This window comes from Pan paniscus, chromosome 3, assembly GCF_029289425.2.
Source record: "Pan paniscus chromosome 3, NHGRI_mPanPan1-v2.0_pri, whole genome shotgun sequence".
NCBI lineage: Eukaryota > Metazoa > Chordata > Mammalia > Primates > Hominidae > Pan > Pan paniscus.
The window spans coordinates 141973374-141993925 of NC_073252.2; the positions used below are offsets into that span (position 1 = coordinate 141973374).

Sequence of the window (20552 nt, forward strand, 5' to 3'; positions counted from 1 at the left end):
ATTTTAAAAGTAGTGAGGTTGAAAATGATGCAATTTGAAATGCATGTGCATAAGAAGTTGAATAGAAGTTTATTGGTCAGAAGGTGGAGTGAGTTTTGAACAAGTTAAATGTTTTGAAAAACAGTATGAATGTACTGAATACTTTTGAGGTGTGATCTTCTAATTGCTCTAGCAAATTGTATTGGTCATAAGAAAATGTTTGAATTTTTCCAGTCAGTCAGTCATTGTATTAGTTCATTCCCATGCTGCTATAAAGAAGTGCCTGAGACTGGGTAATTTATAAAGGAAAGAAGTTTAATTGACTCACAATTCTGCGTGGCTGAGAAGGTTTCAGGAAACTTACAATCGTGGCAGAAGGGGAAGCAAACACATCGTTTTTCACATGATGGCAGAAGTAAATGGGGAAGCGCCTTATAAAACCATCAGATCTCATGAGAGTTTGCTCACTATCATGAAAATAGCATGGGGGAAACCGCCACAATGATTCAATTACCTCCCACTACATTCCTCCCACAACACGTGGGGATTGTGGGAACTACAATTCAAGATGAGATTTGGGTGGGGACACAGCCAAACCACATCACTATGCCCCCGACCCCTCCCAAATCTCATGTCCTCACATTTCAAAACACAATCATGCCTTCCAAACAGTCCCCCAAAGTCTTAACTCGTTCCAGCATTAACTCAAAAGTCCAAGTCCAAAGTCTCATCTGAGACAAGGCAAGTCCCTTCCACCTATGAGCCGGTAAAATCAAAAGCAAGTTAATTACTTCCTAGATACAATGAGGGTATAGGCAATGGGTAAATGCACCCATTCTAAATAGGAGAAATTGGTCAAAAACAGGAGCTATAGGCCCATGCAAGTCTGAAATCCAGTGGGGCAGTAATTAAATCTTAAAGCACCTTAATAATCTCTTTTAACTCCATGTCTCACATCCATGTAATGCTGATGCAAGAGGTGGGCTCCCACAGTCTTGGGAAGCTCTGCTCCTGTGGCTTTGCATGGTACAACCCCCCTCTCGGCTGCTTTCACAGGCTGTTGTACAATTCCAAAGTCACTTCTGCATTTTTAGGTATCCTTATAGCAGCACCCCACCTCTAGTACCAACTTACTGTATTAGTCTGTTCTCACGCTGCTATAAAAAACTGCCCAAGACTGTGTAATTTATAAAGGACAGAGGTTTAATTGATCTACAGTTTTGCATGGCTGGGAAGGTCTCAGGATACTTACAATCATGACCAAAGGGGAAACAAACACATCTTTCTTACATAGTGGCAGGAAGGAGAAGAATGAGAGCTGAGTGAAGGGGGAAGCTCCTTTATAAAACTATCAGATTATGTGAGAATTTATTCACTATCATGAGAATAGCATATGGGAAACCACCGCAATGATTCAAGTACCTCCCACTGGGTTCCTGCCATGACATGTGGGGATTATTGGAACTACAATTCAAGATGAGATTTGAGTGGGAACACAGCCAAACCATATCAGTCATTCCACATATTGAGTGATTTCTGTCTTCTATTCACTATTCTTCCACAGAGAGGGACCCATAGTCATTACCTTCAAGGAACGTAAATCCTGGTGTCTTTATGGTTATGGGTGGCATATAATATACAGGTAAGCCAATGTTACAGGATGTTGTGAGACTATTCCTGTTCTTCCATAATTAGCCACTAGGACCACGGCTGAAACCAAGAGGCACTGATTACCACCTCACTCTAAAGAGAATTACCGAGTTTGTGCTCACTGCTGGGGCCAGATCTCTTTGCAGGGCTATGTTAGGCTTTACACAGTGTGACCCTCTAGTCTGTACAAGGAGAGGAATGCAGAGGGAAAGAGATTCACTGGAGTCTCTCGTCAGTGACCTGGTGGTGAATATATGGTAATGGGTAAATCCCACTTCACCTGATGAAGAAAAGGAGAAGGATGCACTTCATTCTTAGAATCTGAGCAGGAACAGGAAAGGGAAAATCTAGGAGAAAAGCTTACAAAGACTGTAAATGCCTTCAAGAAGGTGAGAGAAACTAATATTTGGTTTACTGTCAGCAGGCTGTTCGGGCGGCATTTTGCCAATATAGCCCTATCCCTACGTGAGTAGGGGAAAGGGAATTGTGGTTGGACAACCGAGTTCTGAGAAAGGCAGTGACTCAGCAGCTGAACTCCATCCATTTGGTGGGTAAGGACCCCAGAGGATTCAAAGGATCAAATGGAATGTGACTGAAGAGTTATCTTGCTGATCTTACCCAGGAAGACTGTCCCCTAGGCAAGGGGACACCAAACACAAAGAGGCATGGGGTAAGGATTTCATGATGAGAATTGGGCAGAACTGGTGTTTAATCCCCATGTCATGGTAAGGCCCTCTGAAATTCTCTCTATGCCTTTGAGAGACTCAGCATTTAGATTCTTACTCCTAGAGTCCCTTAGTGGCCAGTCAATGTAAGCCAAGTTAGTAGCTACAGCCGTCAGGCACACGATTACACCGTGAACAGTGAAGTAAAAAAATGTCCTTTCTTTGCTTTCTTCCTCTAATCCCAATCCCAGAGGCATGAAAACCTAGAAAAAAGAAAGTAGCTGTACAGCTTTCATTTACGTATAAGATTGGTGTTTTGAAATTTTAATAACAAAAAAGACCAGAAAGTTGCTTATCTCCCCAGAATGTTTCTGGTGAATAGTCATAAGAAATAGGAAAAGTATATTCCATGCAGTATAAGCAAATTTAAAAAATTGATTTTTTACCCTACTGTATTGAGACTTGCCAATAACCAGTTATACAAATAAAGAGGGTAGTCCTGGGAGCTGAGTGCTATGAAAAAAATACAGGAAGAAAATGAAAGAGAAATTAATGGGAAGGAGGGAAGAAGACTACAAGCTGCTTTGCGTTGGGTAGGCAGGGAAGACCTATTTCATTCAATGAAAATTTTCCTGAGTTTTCCTGTGTTCTAGCCATTATTCTGGGCTCTGAGGATACATAGTAAACAAAGCAGATGAAAAACACAGTCATCAGAATTTTCTTTGAAGGTGTGAGACAGGAATAATATGGAGGCAGTCAAGCAAAGATATGAAGCAAAAAAAGGAGAAAAAATTAGAACAAAGTTCCTAAGAAAGGAGCAAGCTTAGTATGTTGGAGTTTTGGGGAAAAGTTCAGTGGCTGCAACCTAATGACAGGAGAGAGTGGGAGAGGTTTGAGGGGGGCAGGCCAGGTGAGCTGAGCATGTGGACAGGTCAGAACTTCAGAGAGCATGCTAACAAGTGGTGATTTTATTCTGGTGCAGTAAAAAACCTACTGGAGATTTTAAGTAGGAGAAATACATGATCTAATTGATAGTTTGAAAAAATTGCTCTGTGAAGGAGAGAATATAAAAAACAAGAGACAGGGAGACAAGCTGTGGGGCTGTTACTATATTCCATGCCATCTCATCCATTCTTTTTAGTAAGAATAAATGCTGCTGGTCACCTTTTAGTGATTTCTTTTTAAAACTTCAAAATATTCAGAGATGGGGATACTTTAATCTGAGGACATTAAAATATTCAGCATTTTTATGCTTTGGTAGGCCTAGAAAAGGTTTAATAGACTTAGGTAAGACTTACATTAAACTGATTACTTTTGATTTGAAGGTAATAGCGTTCAGCTGAGAATGGAAATAATTTTCACCTGGTTGGCAATATTTGCAATCACTTCTGAACCTTCAGTTTTATCCAGTTGAATAATAAAGGTCTAAAATTTCCTTTATTTGCTTTTGTCAGAGCAAATTATGTTACCAGTAATACCACCTACAAGAGAGAAGAGCCATGAGAAGGGTCAAGGACAATCTGTGAGTAACTTAAGTGGAGGCTGATATAACATATTCTCTAATATATGCAAATGACCTGATAGCATTTGACAAGACCATTTGGAAGAGACCCAGATGGAGACAACAATTCTAGTTAATATGCTCCATTGAGTGATGTTCATCAGCTGATTATGTGAACTCAGGCTGAACTCTAGTCATAAAATTTGGAAAGAAGGCAGTTTGAGAAATTGTATATTCTTCACTGTGAAATGATTGACCTGAGCATGAAATCAATTCTAAAAATAACTAAGGGGCAGATAAGTTCAGGACCAAGCTTATAAAAATGAGAACCACTCAAAAGATCTCCAGTTTTATTCCTAAACCTATCTGTGCTAAAGAACTTCTTGGATGCTTCCCACAGGACTGAAATTCTTGCCTCTAACTTGGACAATGACAGTTCTCTGTAATCCACAATTGAATGGTCACTGGAACATGTTAGACATGCAACATAGTCAAAGAATGCATAGATTAGGGTAACTATGTCAATTATCAGTAAAACCCCATGTAGACTAATGTAACTCTGTTAGGGAGATGTGTACTAGCAACTGTCTTGTTGCTATATGTATATATGTATACATATGTATATATATATTTAGTTTTGAAAAAGTTAATGGCTTTTGTTATTGTCTCTTTAAAAATGTAATATAGTTTTGTTACAGAAAATTAAGAAGCTAGAAAAAAAGTATAAAGAAAAAGACAAAAATTAGCTATAATCCCACCAAGTGAAATTAAGCTCTATACATATCCTGGCATGTCCCCCATCCACAGCCCCCTCACCCACAGAAAGAACCTTTAATGTAGAACTGTCTGCAATCTTTTAAATATGCAACAAACACCATTCCTTGTCATCAGACCTGCCAGATTTTATCATGGTGTGACTGTAATGTTGGAGGTTTCTGAAATACTTTAGAATTTATACATTCAGAGCAGTCACCTTGAGAGATAATAACATTCATTTATTCAAATGCAGATGTTGAACATAGCAGATTTGTGACAATCTCTTACTGCTCACTTAGGGGAGGCATACAGCATATGGCCAAGGCCTGCTCTACGTCTTGTTTTTAGGATGAGAGAAAAGAGACCTCAGACACTCCTCCTTCTGACTCCAAGGATAAGGCAGTCAGAATGTATCTGGTGTGTACTCGAAGAGGAAACGTGCTGCACATTGGGACCCCAGGTCCTTTGGTTTTACCTATCCTTTCTGAGTTGTGGGCATCCTGGGGTCCCTCCGAGATTTCTGACCCAGCCATCTCAGTAAGATCTGCTGTGTACTGGAGGTGATGAGCGCTCTCCAGAGTTCATTTGAAAGTCAGGCCCTTCTCTATGTGCTGCTACCCCTGTGCCTGTCATTCTCTTTACTGTTGAGGAGGGACCTTAACTCCCGGCAGGTGAACTATAATTAAGATCAATGGGTACTAAAATAAGCCTATCAAAAATCTGGTTTTTGACAAAGATTTGAATAGAACTTGGTCCTTGCCCTCAAGGATCTCACAGTGTGATAAACTTGTCTTTGCTTTTTAAATTACAGTGTCGTTTCAGCAGTCAGGCACCTTGGGTACTTGACTGAATCTTGTTCTTTTCCAATATATTTCACATGAGACTTCATGTTATCCTGGACAACCACCTAATGAGAGTCCAGGCTGAAGTCTTCATTCCCCTTCTGCATGTTCTCTGCTGTTGTCTTTGTTCAGACCCTTCTTTCTTCTCATCTATCCTACTGTAATGGGCTTTACATTTTAAACATAGCTTGAAATAACAAATCATGATTATAATACATGCAAATGGTTTGTATTTTGTTTTATTTTTATTTAGAAGTAGAGAATACAGTAATAGTGAGACAGGAGAACAGGGAATTAGGATAGCTAAGGGTTGGGGCATAAGCAAAGGAACAGCAGGTGCAGCCAGTTTGCATAAGCAAGAGAACAGCAGGTGCAGCTGGTTCTAGGCAAGATCAGGCAGCATGCAGGCCACATCCTCATTCCTGTGATAAAAAGACAGAAGTTTCCACTTTAGCCTCTGCTTGACCATGAGCTAAGCCTCCACTTCAGCCTCTGATTGGTCACAGGCCAATCCTTCATAGGGTGTAGCCAATTGGAGGCTTCTAAAGGGTACCTAGGGGTGTTTCCAAGTTCTTTTGGCTTTATAAAAACCCTAATTGGGGCCGCGCTCAGTGGCTCACACCTGTAATCCCAGCACTCTGGGAGGCTGAGGCAGGTGAATCACTTGAGGTCGGGAGTTTGAGACCAGCCTGGCCAACATGGTGAAACCCCGTCTCTATTAAAAATACAAAAAACAAAAAAACCCCAAAAAAACGCAAACAAAAACCAAAAACAAACAAAAATATTAGTCGGGCGTGGTGGTGGGCGCCTCTAATCCCAGCTACTTGGGAGGCTGAGACAGGAGAATTGCTTCAACCCCAGAGGCAGAGGTTGCAGTGAGGAGAGATCATGCCATTGCACTCTAGCCTGGGTGACAGAGTGAGACTGTCTCAAAAAACAAAAAAAAAAATCCCCCAAAACAGAAAACCCCAATTGGAGAGGCTTTGAACCCCTTGCTTAAGCCCGCTCCCAGTCTGTGAATGGTCTTCAATAAATCTGTGCTTTCCTTACTCCATTCTTCTTTTGCTTTGTCTTTCATTGCTTTGTTCTTTTGTTACTTTGTGCATTTTGTTCAATTCTTTGTTCAACATGCCAAGAACCTGGACAAGTCTGTTGGGTAACAGTGGTTACCAGAGGCTGCTGGGGTAGGGGAGATGGGGAAAGGAAACTTGTAAATATTTTTGAAATCAAAATTATAAGGAATTATAATAAAAATTATTAATGAACATTAATTAATCACTAACAGTGCACCAAGCACCATTCTAAATGATTGGTAAGTATTAATTCAGTCCTCACTATTGCTCTTTCAGAAGGTAGTAGTGTTATCGTTAGTACATTTTACAAATAAGAAAAGTCTCAGAGAGATTAATTAACTTGTCTAAGACCTCACAACTAGTAAGTGGCAGAACTGGGATTCACACCCATGTTCTCTGGCCAGAAAAACTGTTTTTAACCACTATGATATTCTGCAACAATTTTCTCTTCCAACCTCTCCCCACCGTTCATCTTATGCTCTAGAAGCTAACACTCACACAGGCAGTCTTGGTGTTTTCCAGGTAGCTCATTCAATCTTGGGGGGAAACCTTATTGTACAAATCATCTTTTTGGCCCTTTCTACTTCATCAGTCAGAATTCTTTCATTTGCTTTCAGTTTTCCAAATATTTATTGAATTTACTCATCTCTTGTTATTTTCCCTTCTGTTATTTTCATTTTGTTTTTATAATTTAGATGGAGTCTTAGAAAAGAGAGACTATAAACTCAAATGATCATTCTGCCATCTTGATCTAAAAGGGGGATACTCCAGACGTAGAGGAGTATGATTTACACTAGAGTCCATCAGGTGTGACTTGTGACCTGACTTAAGCCTGCTTTCCCAACCTTGTCTCCGACTTTTGAGCCCCATATGTTTTAATGTGTGTTTCTAATATATACTTCACATTTCCCTGAGTCTGAGTGCCTCCCTCTAATCTCTAACGCTTTAAGTCCTCCTGAAAGCCATAGCTGAATATGATCTCTCTTCCTCAGCTCAACTGCTAGAGAACTGGTAGTACCTAATCAGTGGTGCGTATCATGTTTTCTCTTTTATTATAATAATTTCTGGTTTTTTTTTTTTTTTTTTTGAGACAGGATCCCACTGGGTGGTCCAGGCTGGAGTTCAGTGGTGTAATCTCACCTTACTGCAACCTCTACTTCCCCAGCTCAGGTGATCTTTCCCACCTCAGCCTCCCACATAGCTGGGACTACAGGCATGCACCACAACACCTTGCTAATTTTTGTATTTGTAGTAGAGATGGGGTTTTGCCGTGTTGCCCAGGCTGGTCTCGAACTCCATGGCTCAATCGATCCTCCTGCTTCGGCCTCCCAAGAAGCTTCTTATGAGTATTAGCAGATCCTTTTGCAGTGGAAAAAGAACAAGCAGTTTGAAATCTGGTGCTGTAACAAAATCCTGACCTATATGGCATTAGGTTAGTATTTGGGTGTCAGGAGATAAAGAATTAGATAATAAATGCTAGAAAAGCAGCCTATTCATGCTATGCTGAGGTAAGCTATTTAGTAAGTTTTGTCTACAATAACTGAAAAAATACTATGTATCTTCTGCATCTGTAGTATAGGAGAGCTTAGAAAGAGCCTACATTTTAGTGTTTGTTGACTGTTACTGCTTTAACAATATTGTAAGAAAAAAATGAGTTCAGGAAGGTATTGGCTGATTTTCCAGAAGAAATTAAAGCTATCAAAGTGTTAGAAAAGCCAAATACTTCTAGTCCTAAAACTGTAGGAGATAAGACTGAAAAAGGCTTAGAGGCAAAATACATACCAATGCTTCTCATTAACCGAAGGAACTCAGCCCTATGGCTAAGATCACAACAAGAATATAGTTTTCATCTTCGCCCATTATTTCACATGCATCAAAGAAGCTGCCATTAAGTTAAAGGCAAGTGCTCAAAAAATAAAGAGATTTAAAACTATGTCTCTGAAATAATTTTGGGTGTAGTCAGGCAAATGGAGCTCAGTGAAATTGATTAGAAATCAGCAAATTGATTAGAAATCATGGGTTTCTAAGGGAATCGTATTGCCAAAGTAATCATGAGACTGGCTTGAAAAGCCTTTGCCTATTTCCTCTCTAAAACAAACCTAGCATCGTAAGACAATGTGTTGCAAAATCTGAACAGCTTGCAGTGAGGGCACACTGCCTAACACTCACTTAAATGTGGCCATAGGATTAAATCACCAAGGAAGTAACTTTCAAAGTGCAAAGCCAAGAGCCATGGTGAACAATGATATTTCTTCTACTTCCTGGGAAGGAGTCTTCACAATGTTTGCCCAGTAGATTCTCTCATTGCTACGGACCTATGACTGATGTGTGTTTCACATTAATCTCTGTTTTGAATGGTAATTTTTATTGCCCATATCTTAGCCCAGCTCTACCAATGTGTTTTGGGTATGGTAGTGGGCAGATTACTTTACTTTTCTTAGTTTATTGGTGGTCTGGCCATGGGAAACTGCATTTCAACCTAGTGAGAAAACAGTACGTGCCCCAAAATTCTTGGGTTTGAGCTACATGCTATCAGCTTAGATCCATAAATGATGATATAAAGAATAATCACTTTCCCCACAGGCCTAGAGTAATATTCCTGTACTATTACCTGAGAAAGAAATAAACTTCTTGTGTGTAAGCAAAATTATGCTTTGGGTCTTAAATTGCCCTAGTTAATACTGTATACAATCAATTAGGTGGGATAAAGTAACAATAATCTCAGGCTGTGAAAATACTCAAAGTCAACTGGGTAGCAGCAAATAGGCTGGGTAGGTGTGGAATCGGGAGCACATCAAGGGTTGAGGATACAGCAAAGTATCTGCTTACAAGAATAGGGCTAGCCAAGTGGGCAGAAACCAGACAGAAGAGTTAGGTTTCAAGTCCAGTTTTCAATCCTGGTGGAGGAATTGTGGGAAAAGTCATTCCTAGAAATACAAAAACCAACATTGGTCACTTTGCTTTAAGAAACTTCAAATCATCAAGAAAACTATTTTTACTTCCCTGTCTGCCGAATCCTTGAGAAAAACCTCTAGGTCTGTCATAGTTTTGATTTCAAAAGGAGTAAACTGGTCTATGTCATAATCACTTTGGTGGACTCTATTCTAGACACAGTGAAGGAGTGAGATGTAAAGGTGCTCTGTCATTGCCTCAGTCAAGGCTTCCATGGTACACCGGAAGAAAAGCGTGAACAAATTGCATGATACTTGAGGTCATGCTGTGTACCTGTATTGAACAAGAATAAGGGAAGAAAGCTGGGAACCTGGATCTCCCATATACTGGAAGTTTTGTAAAAACCTTGAGGTGAGTAAATAAAAACAAATTCTTAAAGGTTTTTCAAAAAACAATTGATTACATGGTTATCATGTTTTAGAGGATTCTGTTTAGCTTTAGAAGTGAAGAGCTATATGTATCAGAGAATGTGGCAACTTATAGGTCCTATATCTTTTGCTCAAATGGTCCCAGTGAGAGATGAGGGCTTCATTTGCTTTTCTTTTAGGTTTTCTTTATAAGTTGTATTAGTCCATTCTCACGCTGCCATAAAGAACTGCCTGAGACTGGGTAGTTTATAAAGGAAATAGGTTTAATTGACTTACTGTTCCCCATGGCTGGGGAGGCTTCAGAAAACTTGCAGTCAAGGCAGAAGTCACCTCTTCACAGGGTGGCAGGAGAGAGAATGAGTGCCAAGCGAAGGGGTAAGCCACTTATAAAAGCATCAGATCTTGTGAGAACTCACTCACTATTATGAGAACAGCATGAGCAGCATGAGGGTAACCACCTTCATGATTAAACTACCTCCCACAGGGTCCCTTCCACTACATATGGGGATTATGGGAACTGCAATTCAAGATGAGGTTTGAGTGAGGACGCAGCCAAACCACATGGTAAGTCCTGGTGGGAACCGTGGTCATTGCCATATAGGATGACTATTACAGTCCTAGAAGTAAACTCTTTCCTAGCGCAGACTTATTTTGAGGGAGAAACAACAGAGGCACATTTTTCTGCCTTCTGTTGCTGGGAGTGCACTCTTGTTGCTTCCTCAGGTGCTAAAATGGAGAAGTAGCCCGATTTTTCAAACTAGGATTTGAATGATGAATTAAAATGTATTAATCTGAGGAAGGATTATATACACACTTGCTCCTAATATTATCTCAAACTGATATATTTGACATATATATGTTTGTTTTATTTAATTTAATTTAATTAATTTACCTTAAGTTTCAGGATACATGTGCAGAATGTGCAGGTTTGTTACATAGGTATACGTGTGCCATAGTGGTTTGCTGCCCCTATCAACCCATCATCTAGGTTTTAAGCCCTGTTTATATTTTTATTGAGGTAAAATATACATATATAATTTGCCATCTTTACCATTTTGCATATACACCTCAGTGGTAATAAACACAACTGTGTTCTTTATTTTGCCTTCATCATCCCCTCCCCGCTCTCCTTCCCATCCTCTGGTGACTGCCGATCTACACAATCTACCTTCTGTCTTCATGAAGACCACATGTTTAGCTCCCACATATGAGTGAGAACATGTGATATTTGTCTTTCTAATATGTTTTAATATTTAAAAAAGTTTTAGAACACTTCACATTTAAAAAGTGGAATCACATTCCTTCCAAGGTATATGAACTAAGTTGTCGTATTGTTGAGTTAGGAAACAGATATTTCTGGCTTTCCTTCCCTTTGAAACATTTCTCCTTCAGCTTTCAAGGCTTATTTTTGCAGAGTCACAGCACAGTTTAAACATACCCCAAAAAACATGTTTCATGAGATATGAACATGGAGCAATACCAAGATGTCTCTGGTCTTCAGTTTTGAAGTAGAGCTCTAGCTTAGAAATATTCAACAGGAACCAGGAATGTTAGTACTGCATTGTAAGTCCATAGCACTAGTTCTTGAACAAAAACAAGAAGAAAGAAACTACTGAGTGTTGAAGTTTTTCTTTTTGAGCTTTAAAATTTATGCACTACATATTTTTTTAGTTCAGAATAATCATACTATGTTTACTATTTTTTCATTAAAAATTCACTTCTACACACATTTTCACTTGTAGACAAAGTGTACATGCACTTTTTAATTGGCTACATAATAGTCTATTTTGTTAATATGCTAATATGTAAATTATAACTGACACATAGACATTACTAAGTTAGTGAACATTTGGGTTATTTTCTTTTTGCTATTCACTGATGCAATTAATATGTAAAGTCAATTACAAAGTAATAATTTACACTTTTTTTTGTAATTTTACTGGAGCACATTCTTCAAAATGGAAATACTGGGCCAAAAATATATAGACAAATTTGTGAATTTTGGAATATATTGCTCTATTGTTTCTGAGTCAATTTACAGTTACTAATAATGTATAAGTATTTTTTCCCATTATGCCTTATCTAACATCAACAAATGCTTTTGCTACATTAATACTTCTATCTGTATAATGGTTGTATTAAGTAAACAAGACTCATAGAATTCAATTAGAAATAATTTGAGTCTTGTCTCCTGTGTCCTTTTAAATGTCTTCTGTAGAACTGGTCCTTGCATTGTTCCTCTGCCCAAACATCCCATTACTCTTCTGGTCACCATTAGGTAATACAAACGGCTCTCCAGTTTGTAATTAAAATGTCTATACCAATGCAATAATCAACATTTCCATTCTGATTTAAAATTAATGTTTGTATTTCTTCTCTTCCCTGGATTCAGGAAAGGAATGATCTAGTCAACTTCTCCCCAACCCCGAACTGGAGCATTTATTCCTTTTCTTCCATCTTGCTACTCAAAGTTTCTAAACCCTCCAGCACTGGAACACAGGAAGGAAAAAACTAGGTAAAGGAGTAGGAAAGTCCGACTAGACCAATATTTCACAGTGGTCCCACATTTTCTCTTGGCAGAGTTTTACATTTGAACCTTCCTCTTATAGGTATTCTTGAGGGTTCTTCAGAATTTTCCCATCACTTGGGACTTTTCATCTGATATTCTCTTGGCTTGTATAAATCCATGACGTTTCAGTTGTTTGCCTGCATCCTTCTTCCGTCCCTCATGGGTAAACAAAGTATTCGATGTCTGGCAACACTTCTGTTTTCTTTCTCTTAAAAGCTATTGGCCTCTCTAGGAAGTCATTTCCAACATGACCAAAGATAACTCACAGGAACATTTTTTTTTTCCAGTTGGTGTGTATAGAGCCCACAAGAAACTCATTTTTTCACTGCCTCTTAAAACTGTAGGAATGCTTGTCATCCCTAGCTTTCCAGTATCTCCTTAATATACTTTCAGGGCAGGACTGGGGCCATTTTTTTGCCCTTTAGTTATCTCAAGTAAGAGTCATAATTCTCTGACATTCCAAGGACACATTCAAGTTCTCCCAAGACCCTCTAGAGCTCTTGACAAAGTGAAGAGAGGAGAACCTCCTCACCTCTCCTCCTTAGGAGAGACCTTGAAGGCACACAAACAGCTCTCTTCTCTACACTCCCTTTTGTTCAGTCACCAACTCCTTACACTTTTATTCTTTTGCTGCTTGTGAGAGTTTTAGAATTGTACAATCTTTAGACATTTCCTTTGGAAATTCTGTATTAAGTCTTATATGTCAACCTGGAATGCAGTCTTTATTGGATATAAGGTGTCAGCCCAATCATCTATTTTGATTTTCTATTACTTTAGCTAAGACTCTTTATATTATAAATGACAAAAAGCCTAATTTAAAAAACCACCTTAAGCAAAGAGGGGGTTTATTGACTCCCATAACTGAGAAGAGGTTGTGTCTGCTTAGGCATATCTGGATGCACAGCTCTTCGGGACCTAGCTCACTTTCTCATTCTTCCTCCATTCCTCTCCCTCTCTCCTCCAGCTGTCCTTCATGTGATGACTTTATGTTCAGACAGGTTATGCTGATGCATCCAGCCTAGTCTGCTTTCCATGTTCCAAATGATCCCAGGTGGTCTATATCACTTTCCAGTGTTCAAATTTGGAACCATACGCATACTAAATTTGATAATCAGTCAGATGATGAGCACTCTCACCTTCCCTTTCCCATGATTCCCTGGCCTGGCTGTGATACCTGTGCACAAGTATTTTACACCATTCTTACCCCAGGCTGCTCAGCCAGTTGTCAATTTTAAGATCCCTCATTCTATGGTCACACTTTTGACATTTTAATTGTAGGTTTAAGAAGAAATGTTATCATACCTCTTAATAATTAATTTCCTTTCATGGATAAATAAGGTATTAGGAAATAATAAATGTATTTTTAAAAATGAATAATCACAACTCAGGGTACAAAACTATGACTATTTTTTCCGTAATTGGTTTTTTTTTTTATTTTCCTTTTTTTTTTTTTTTTTTTTTTGAGTTAGAGTCTTGCTCTGGCACACAGGCTGGAGTGCAGTGGCACGATCTTGGCTCACTGCAACCTCTGCCTTCCAGGTTCAAACGATTCTCCTACCTCAGCCTCCTGAGCAGCTAAGATTACAGGTGTGCGCCACCATGCCCAGCTAATTTTTGTATTTTTAGTAGAGATGGGATTTCACCATGTTGGCCAGGCTGGTCTGGAACTTAGGTGATCTACCCACCTCAGCTTCCCAGGGTGCTGTGATTACAGGTGTGAGCCACTGCGCTTGGCTGGATTTATTTTCTATTTTGAGAACCTACCTGTTGTGTCTTTTGCAGACAAGTAATATAGTATCTTGCAGGTAAACTTTTAAAACATAACTGTGCTTATCCTTTTACTTTTCTTTCTCTCGTATTAATTATGGCTTAATACTAAGCTCTACAGCTATATACAAATTCAATATAAGCACTTTTACATTCTTTAAAGATAAATTGGGGCTAGTTCTGAAAAGCTGCTTATTTTCCCATACAAAAGCAGATTTTGTATAGAATCATGTTTGAGTCCTCTTTTGCTGTAATATACCTCTTTCCATCAAAAAGCATTTGTGCGCTTCCTCCTTATGGATTAACCTTGGTTTAGTTTCTATGCAAAATTTAAAAAAATCCAGGGGCTTTAGTCTAAGGGAAACAGTTGTGGAGAATATCACTCTACACATTACATCAACATGTAAATAAAGTAGACACTTGTCAGGTTTAAGAAGATACGGGAGAGAATTGCAAAAGTTGCACATGACTGCCATGAGGATTATCTCTCACTACATGAGAGATGTAGTAAATTTTTTTCCTTTTGGACTGATATTAATAGTTTCTTCTTGTTTTTCATTTTTCTGTATAAATATATAAATCTTGTGACATTTCTGCCAGGCAGTTATTCTAATCTTCATATTTCAGATAAAGAAACCAAAGTTATGTGAATAAATAGTGAGGGTTCAAATCCTGGCTCCAAATCTGATTCTCTGTCCACACCACACCATACCAAACCTTTAAGAGGTCACTGTGTATCATGCCATTTTAAATATTAATAAAGGCTTCATGAAATAAGCAAATTTTGTTAAGCCTCTCAGGAGTTACAAAAATGAATTAAAGTTCTTGCCTTTAATGAATCATAGTTAAGAAGGGTATGGAATTCAGATCGTAGTAATGCTACAAAATGTGTATAAGTGCTGTGAGGATTCAGAGGATATGTTTACATGTAGATGCTGAAAGTGGGTTAGCAGTTGGCAATGCACATGCCCCTTAAATACAGCTGAGGGCATAAATGCATTAGAACTGGTCGACACAGTGAGAGGCCTATGCGTCACTTTGGGTCAAAGTATTTATTTATTTTTATTTAACTAACATTTGGCTTTTAGGAATTTCTTCTAAGAAATTTGCTACATTTGATAGGATAAATGTTTAGAATAAACCAGAAGGCTATTCTTCAATCACTATATATCAATATCATCAAAATACCCCTTTGCCCATGCTGTTCTTTGGCTCTCCATTCAGAGTTGTTTTCGGAGTTAAATTTCTATTGCAAGAAAAGGTCATTCTTTCTTCACAATGCCTCTCAGCCTTCTCCATTCATTTTTTCCCTCATTTAGATCTTTTGCTCACAATGACACAAGCAAACAACCAGGGCTGAAGAGTACAATTCCATAATCAGCATCACCAAACCTTCCCATCCCATCCCCAATTAAAAGAAATCCAACATGAGCCATCCATGGGGTCATGGTATCTTCACAGGAAAGATTTCTTTATTACAATATTTTGCTGATTTAATTATAAAAATACAAGGGAAATGGTCATTTCTTCCCCCACGAATACCAAATTTAACTATGAAAATTTCATTGCTGATTGGAATGTCACCTCTGGAACCTTTGTTGAAATTTAATTGCCATTGTAACAGTGTTGGGAGGGGCCTTTAAGGTCATGATTAGGTCATGAGGACTCCATTCTCATAAATGTAATAATGCCTTATAGAGGGAATGGGCTTCTGATGAAGGGATGTGTTTGGCTTCATTTCCTCTCTCTTCATCTTACGCTTTTGCTTGCCTTTCTGCTTTGTTATCAAGCAGTAAGAAGGTTCTCATCAGATACAAGGCAGATGTCAGTGCCATGCCCTTGGCCTTCCCAGCCTCCAGAACTAGGAAGAAAATAAATTTCTTTTCTTTCTAAATTACCCAGTCTGTGGTATTCTGTTATAGTAGCAGAAAATTGGCTAAGACATTCATATATAGAAGTACAGAGAAATTGCTTGGAAAAGTTCAAGGAGGTGAAAGCGGTTTGTACTTTAATTATTCACTAAATTCTGTAGCTCTGGTTAAGAACCACATTCACTCTGATCTCTTCCTGTCTTTGACTTGTAAATTACTTTAGCGAAAAGGTTAATCTCACCCTCTCTTGTTTCAACATGTTGCTTTTATTAAAAATGTAAATTTAAAATTACCTTGGCATTTGGGTCATTAATTGGATTAAATTAACCTAATAATGCTCTTAAAATTACTTTTAAAAAACATGTATCAACAGAAATGTTCCCTTCTTAGTCTCATTCTCTATTTTAAATAGTCAATATAGTACAAAAACACTCTCCGAACATACAAGTAGGTTAAAATTTAGATTTTTAAATTTATTAAAAGGTAAATTTCTGTTACCATGCCTGAAAATATACAAAATACAAAACATTTACTTGGTTATCACACAATAATAAAAAGTCATATAGATTTTTATTAGTTCGGAAATAAAGTATCACAGGAAGGTCTTTTTTGTTTTTTGTTTTTGCTTTTTAAGTTTTACTACAAATGAGTGACAGCTGTATAGTCACAGTCCTTAGTTTCTATATCTAGAAATTTCCTTTAAATGGTTTAAAGCAATTTCCAAAGTTTTATTAATAAGAGAAACTGGGACTGGACAGATTAAAGAATTTAATTGAGAACCTTATAGTAACCTATTAAAATATTCACCTGCATGTCCGGTTTGCACATCTTGTTGAATTTAGAGTTGAGTTTCTGTTATAAAGAAAGGTCGTAAGTTCTTTTCCTTCTCCGGATACTCTACTTACACAAATAACTCTTTCAGTGGAATGCAAGCTTCAGTGAGTGCTCTGACACAGTTCTACTGTTAGACAAATTATTTTAAATATGGCACTTATATATATGTAATATTTCATATTAATGGGAAAACCTTTTGTGTTGATTTATGCATTAAATGATAAATGTATGTGTTTGTGTGTGTGTGTGTGTGTGTATGGCATTTCTGAGCATAAGCTTTATTAGTGTGAACAAAATATAGTAATCATTCATGTAATATTATATCTTGCCTGTTCAGCAATGAAGGAAATGAATGATAGGACTTTAGTGTCCCCTTAATTTGTTTAAAACAATGACACCAGACTCAAAAGTTTACAATAGGAAGAAAATCTAAACTTCATCTAGGTATTTCAAGCCTTTCATTTGACAGAACCATCATTATAATACAATAGAATAGGTTAAGTTAATATTAAACAAACGTAGATGAATTCAACTAAAGTTTTGGATCAGAATTCTCAAACAATTCTAAAAATTATGCTAACACACAAAAGCAAGCATTCAAGGAAACATTTGTTCTTTATCTTGAAATATTAATGAGCAGAGATTTTTTTCCCCATCATTGAGTCACTGGAACTCATTATAATGAAAATTGCATTCTGAAATTGTACAACTTAGGCAGGTATATAATTTATTGGAGTGCCAGTCCACATGTTAATTTTTCACTTGACTGAAGTCTTATGTCTTCTTTGTGTTCTTTCCACATTTGGTTTGGTGAACAGATTCTCATTGATCACTTGTCTCTAGAAGGATTATAGTAAAAAAAATACAAGACCAAAATATGAGACATAGTTATGTTTAAACACAACAGGAAATTAATGCACAGTATACATTTTAGGATTCTACATTCTTGCAGAGTTGTCCTTGAATGTAATTAGTAGGAAACGAAAGGACTCTCCTTACATATTAGCTCTATTGTCAAGTTCTGTATAAAGAAAAATACAGAATTTCTTAGAATATCTATTCTAAAAGCCTTAGGTAAAGAATAAATATAATTGCTCTGCTCCTAGTTTCTACAGAGATAAGAAACGAACAGCCAAACTTGTATAGAGGCAAAATATAATGTGAAGCCAGTAAATGATAAGTTGAATCACATATGCATGTTAAAATTTAAGGCATGTGTCTAAGTCTGTCATGTCTTTTTTAATAATGACTTTTTTTTTCCCCCAAGGAGAAATCTGCACAAAAGCTTATGGCCAAGTTCCTCTCTGGTTCTAGGGTGTAAAAGAAGGGCACTGGGCTAGTTTTCTCCAGTAAACCCGATGCTCCACTTTTCCTAGTTGGAAGGTTGAATTTATGTTGCTCCTAGAAACTGCATGAAAGGGAGAGGGGAGCCCTTGCTCTTCCAGAAGCAGAGCTTTTCCTGTCTTCTTCTATTTGGGCACAACAGGATCTGTGCATCTCAAACATTCTCTTGTGGGAAATAGGCTGGTGGGTCACATGTGCATGCCACAGTGGGCAGCTGACTCAGATTCGCTTATTCTCATTTTTCACCAATCACAGATCATGTGCACTTTTAGAAGGTTAAAACAATTTATACTCTAATTACTCCTTTACATCATTAGTTCTTGTTGAGATGGTACTGTCATTTTAACCTCTTATGCCTTTGGCTTATAAACTAATTTAGAGCCATATTCTATAAAAGTAGGACTAAAGCATTTTAAATAATATTTAATAATGTGTTCTCTTGTGTTTTCTGTGAGGTGCAGTCAGAATTCATAACTTGTCTCACTAACATACTAAGACATTTAATAACTTCACTTGCACAAATGTGGGGAAATAAAGTGAGCCTAAAGTTTGGTTCTTCTGACTTTCCACTGCCATTACACATATTTGAGACGTGAACAGAGAACCAAAGCAGCAATCCTGCTAATGTGGAAATGCATACAATTCTTTAAGTAAACATATTCTGTCTTCCATGCTTTTACTCACTCAGGCTGCCCTTCTGCTAAAACTACCCTGCCCTAGGTAATATCTATCTGTCTTTTAAGGCTAATCCCAGGTGATTTCATCTTCAGAAGCCTTTGATACCTGTCTCAGTCTCTGGGACAAGTGGAGCTATTGCCTCCACTACTGTAGAACTTGTTCACTGCAATGACATTCTGTTTTTTCCATTAGTCTCTCAGCTTCTAAAGGACGAAGACTCATATTGGTATATCTAATGTGAGTGTGGTGCCTACCCCACTGTATGCATTTAGCAAATGTTTGTTGCGCTTAACTGAATTAAATTACAAGGACATCTTGATGCACTGTGGTGTATTAAATTGTGCCAAACATTTGAGATGCTTAAAATTGTATGAAAAAAATGGCAGGGGAAACACTAAACACTAAATTTGTCTCTAGAATAAATAAGTAGCTAAAAGTGTATATAAATTTCAGTTCGAAAAATAGGCTTTAGGTTGTAATTGCTCCACTTAAAAAACTGCATCAAGACTTTTTTGTGGAACAAGGCAGAATGCAGATAAAATGAATATTTTACAGATACTTATTCCAGCTGCCAGTCCAATAACAAGATAACCTTAGTAAATGAAGTGAATCTGGCATATGACTCAAAAACTTCCGTTGTTTCAAGTATCTGCAGACTGGATTTTATTAATCCTTTTAGCTGAGAATCATATCTATGCCATTCATTTCCACATAGCAGGAACGTCTTAGGATTATAAACTTATGTAACAATTACTGTTAAGCTTTAAGAATTCACATGATAATGTATGTGGCAAATCCTGCATATAACCTGTGTAGCTGTGATGGATCTTGAAAACTCTGTGTTCTGTGACTCTGAAGTCTAGAAAACCTAGACTGGCCCAGGGTTAAAATCGAAATCCGGAAGCATGCAGGACCTCTGATCTGTCATGATTTCTGAAAATTATGGGAGTAAAATCAATTGATTTTGTAGAAGGCAGAATGAAATCTCTTTTGCTTGAGAAATAAAGCTCATTCCAGAGACTTGTTCTTAGTAACTATCTCCCAAAATAGATGTCATTTGGGTTTATGCTTCAGGCAAAGTTTAATAGAAACTATATGCTTTCTTATTGAGTTCATACCAGGGGCCACAGTGAAGAAAACAAATGCAATTGGCTAGGGATTTAGACAGACAGTACAGGTAGCAGCCACTACTCAGCTCTTAGGAATTGGTCTCATGCTGGTATGAAGGCTCTCAGCGTTTTGGGAGTTTACATTTTTCCCCAGAGGAATAGCAATACTTGATTTTTAAAATGTAACAATTTCCGACTTTTAAAGGTTGACAATGAATATTCTTTTCAAAAAGCACTATGTGGTTTAATACTCTTCTGGATAAACAAAATATATCCATGGCCTTTCACATGTTTTGTATCTGCTTAGCACCTGGGAGTGGAGATGAAAGCATGTGCCAGATGGCTTGCCAGTGTGCACAGGACGTCATTTGGGAATGACACTATATTGATAACATGCTATATTGATATAGCATTGATGTCAGTGCTATATTGATAACAGCTAACAGGCATGAGGACTTATGATGGCCACGAATGGTTTTAAATGCTTTACCGGTTGTAGCTCATTTAATTCTCATTAAACTTTGTGAGGTTGTTACTATCATTATCCCCATATTAAAAGAGGTTTAGTAGCTTGCTCAGGGCTACACAGCTAAT

General features: G+C 37.8%; 1 protein-coding gene and 1 long non-coding RNA gene across 4 annotated transcripts in view; one reads left to right on the top strand and one right to left on the bottom strand.

The window, feature by feature from the left end:
• The first annotated feature begins 1113 nt into the window (after nt 1-1113).
• LOC117980073 (uncharacterized) overlaps nt 1114-20552 on the top strand; it is a 91688-nt gene continuing 72249 nt past the window's right edge. Inside the window, exons 1-4 of the long non-coding RNA XR_008625234.2 lie at nt 1114-2299; nt 3749-3816; nt 9575-9769; nt 10271-10350. This is a non-coding gene — a long non-coding RNA (uncharacterized LOC117980073). The remainder of the gene's footprint in view (nt 2300-3748; nt 3817-9574; nt 9770-10270; nt 10351-20552) is intronic.
• Nucleotides 15544-20552, bottom strand: part of GYPA (glycophorin A (MNS blood group)) — a 31465-nt gene continuing 26456 nt past the window's right edge. For all 3 annotated transcript variants that reach the window (XM_057302170.2, XM_057302169.2, XM_003815831.7), the window contains one exon: nt 15544-17666. In XM_057302170.2, the coding sequence (XP_057158153.2) occupies nt 17650-17666 (17 nt within the window). In that variant the 3' untranslated portion in view covers nt 15544-17649. The remainder of the gene's footprint in view (nt 17667-20552) is intronic.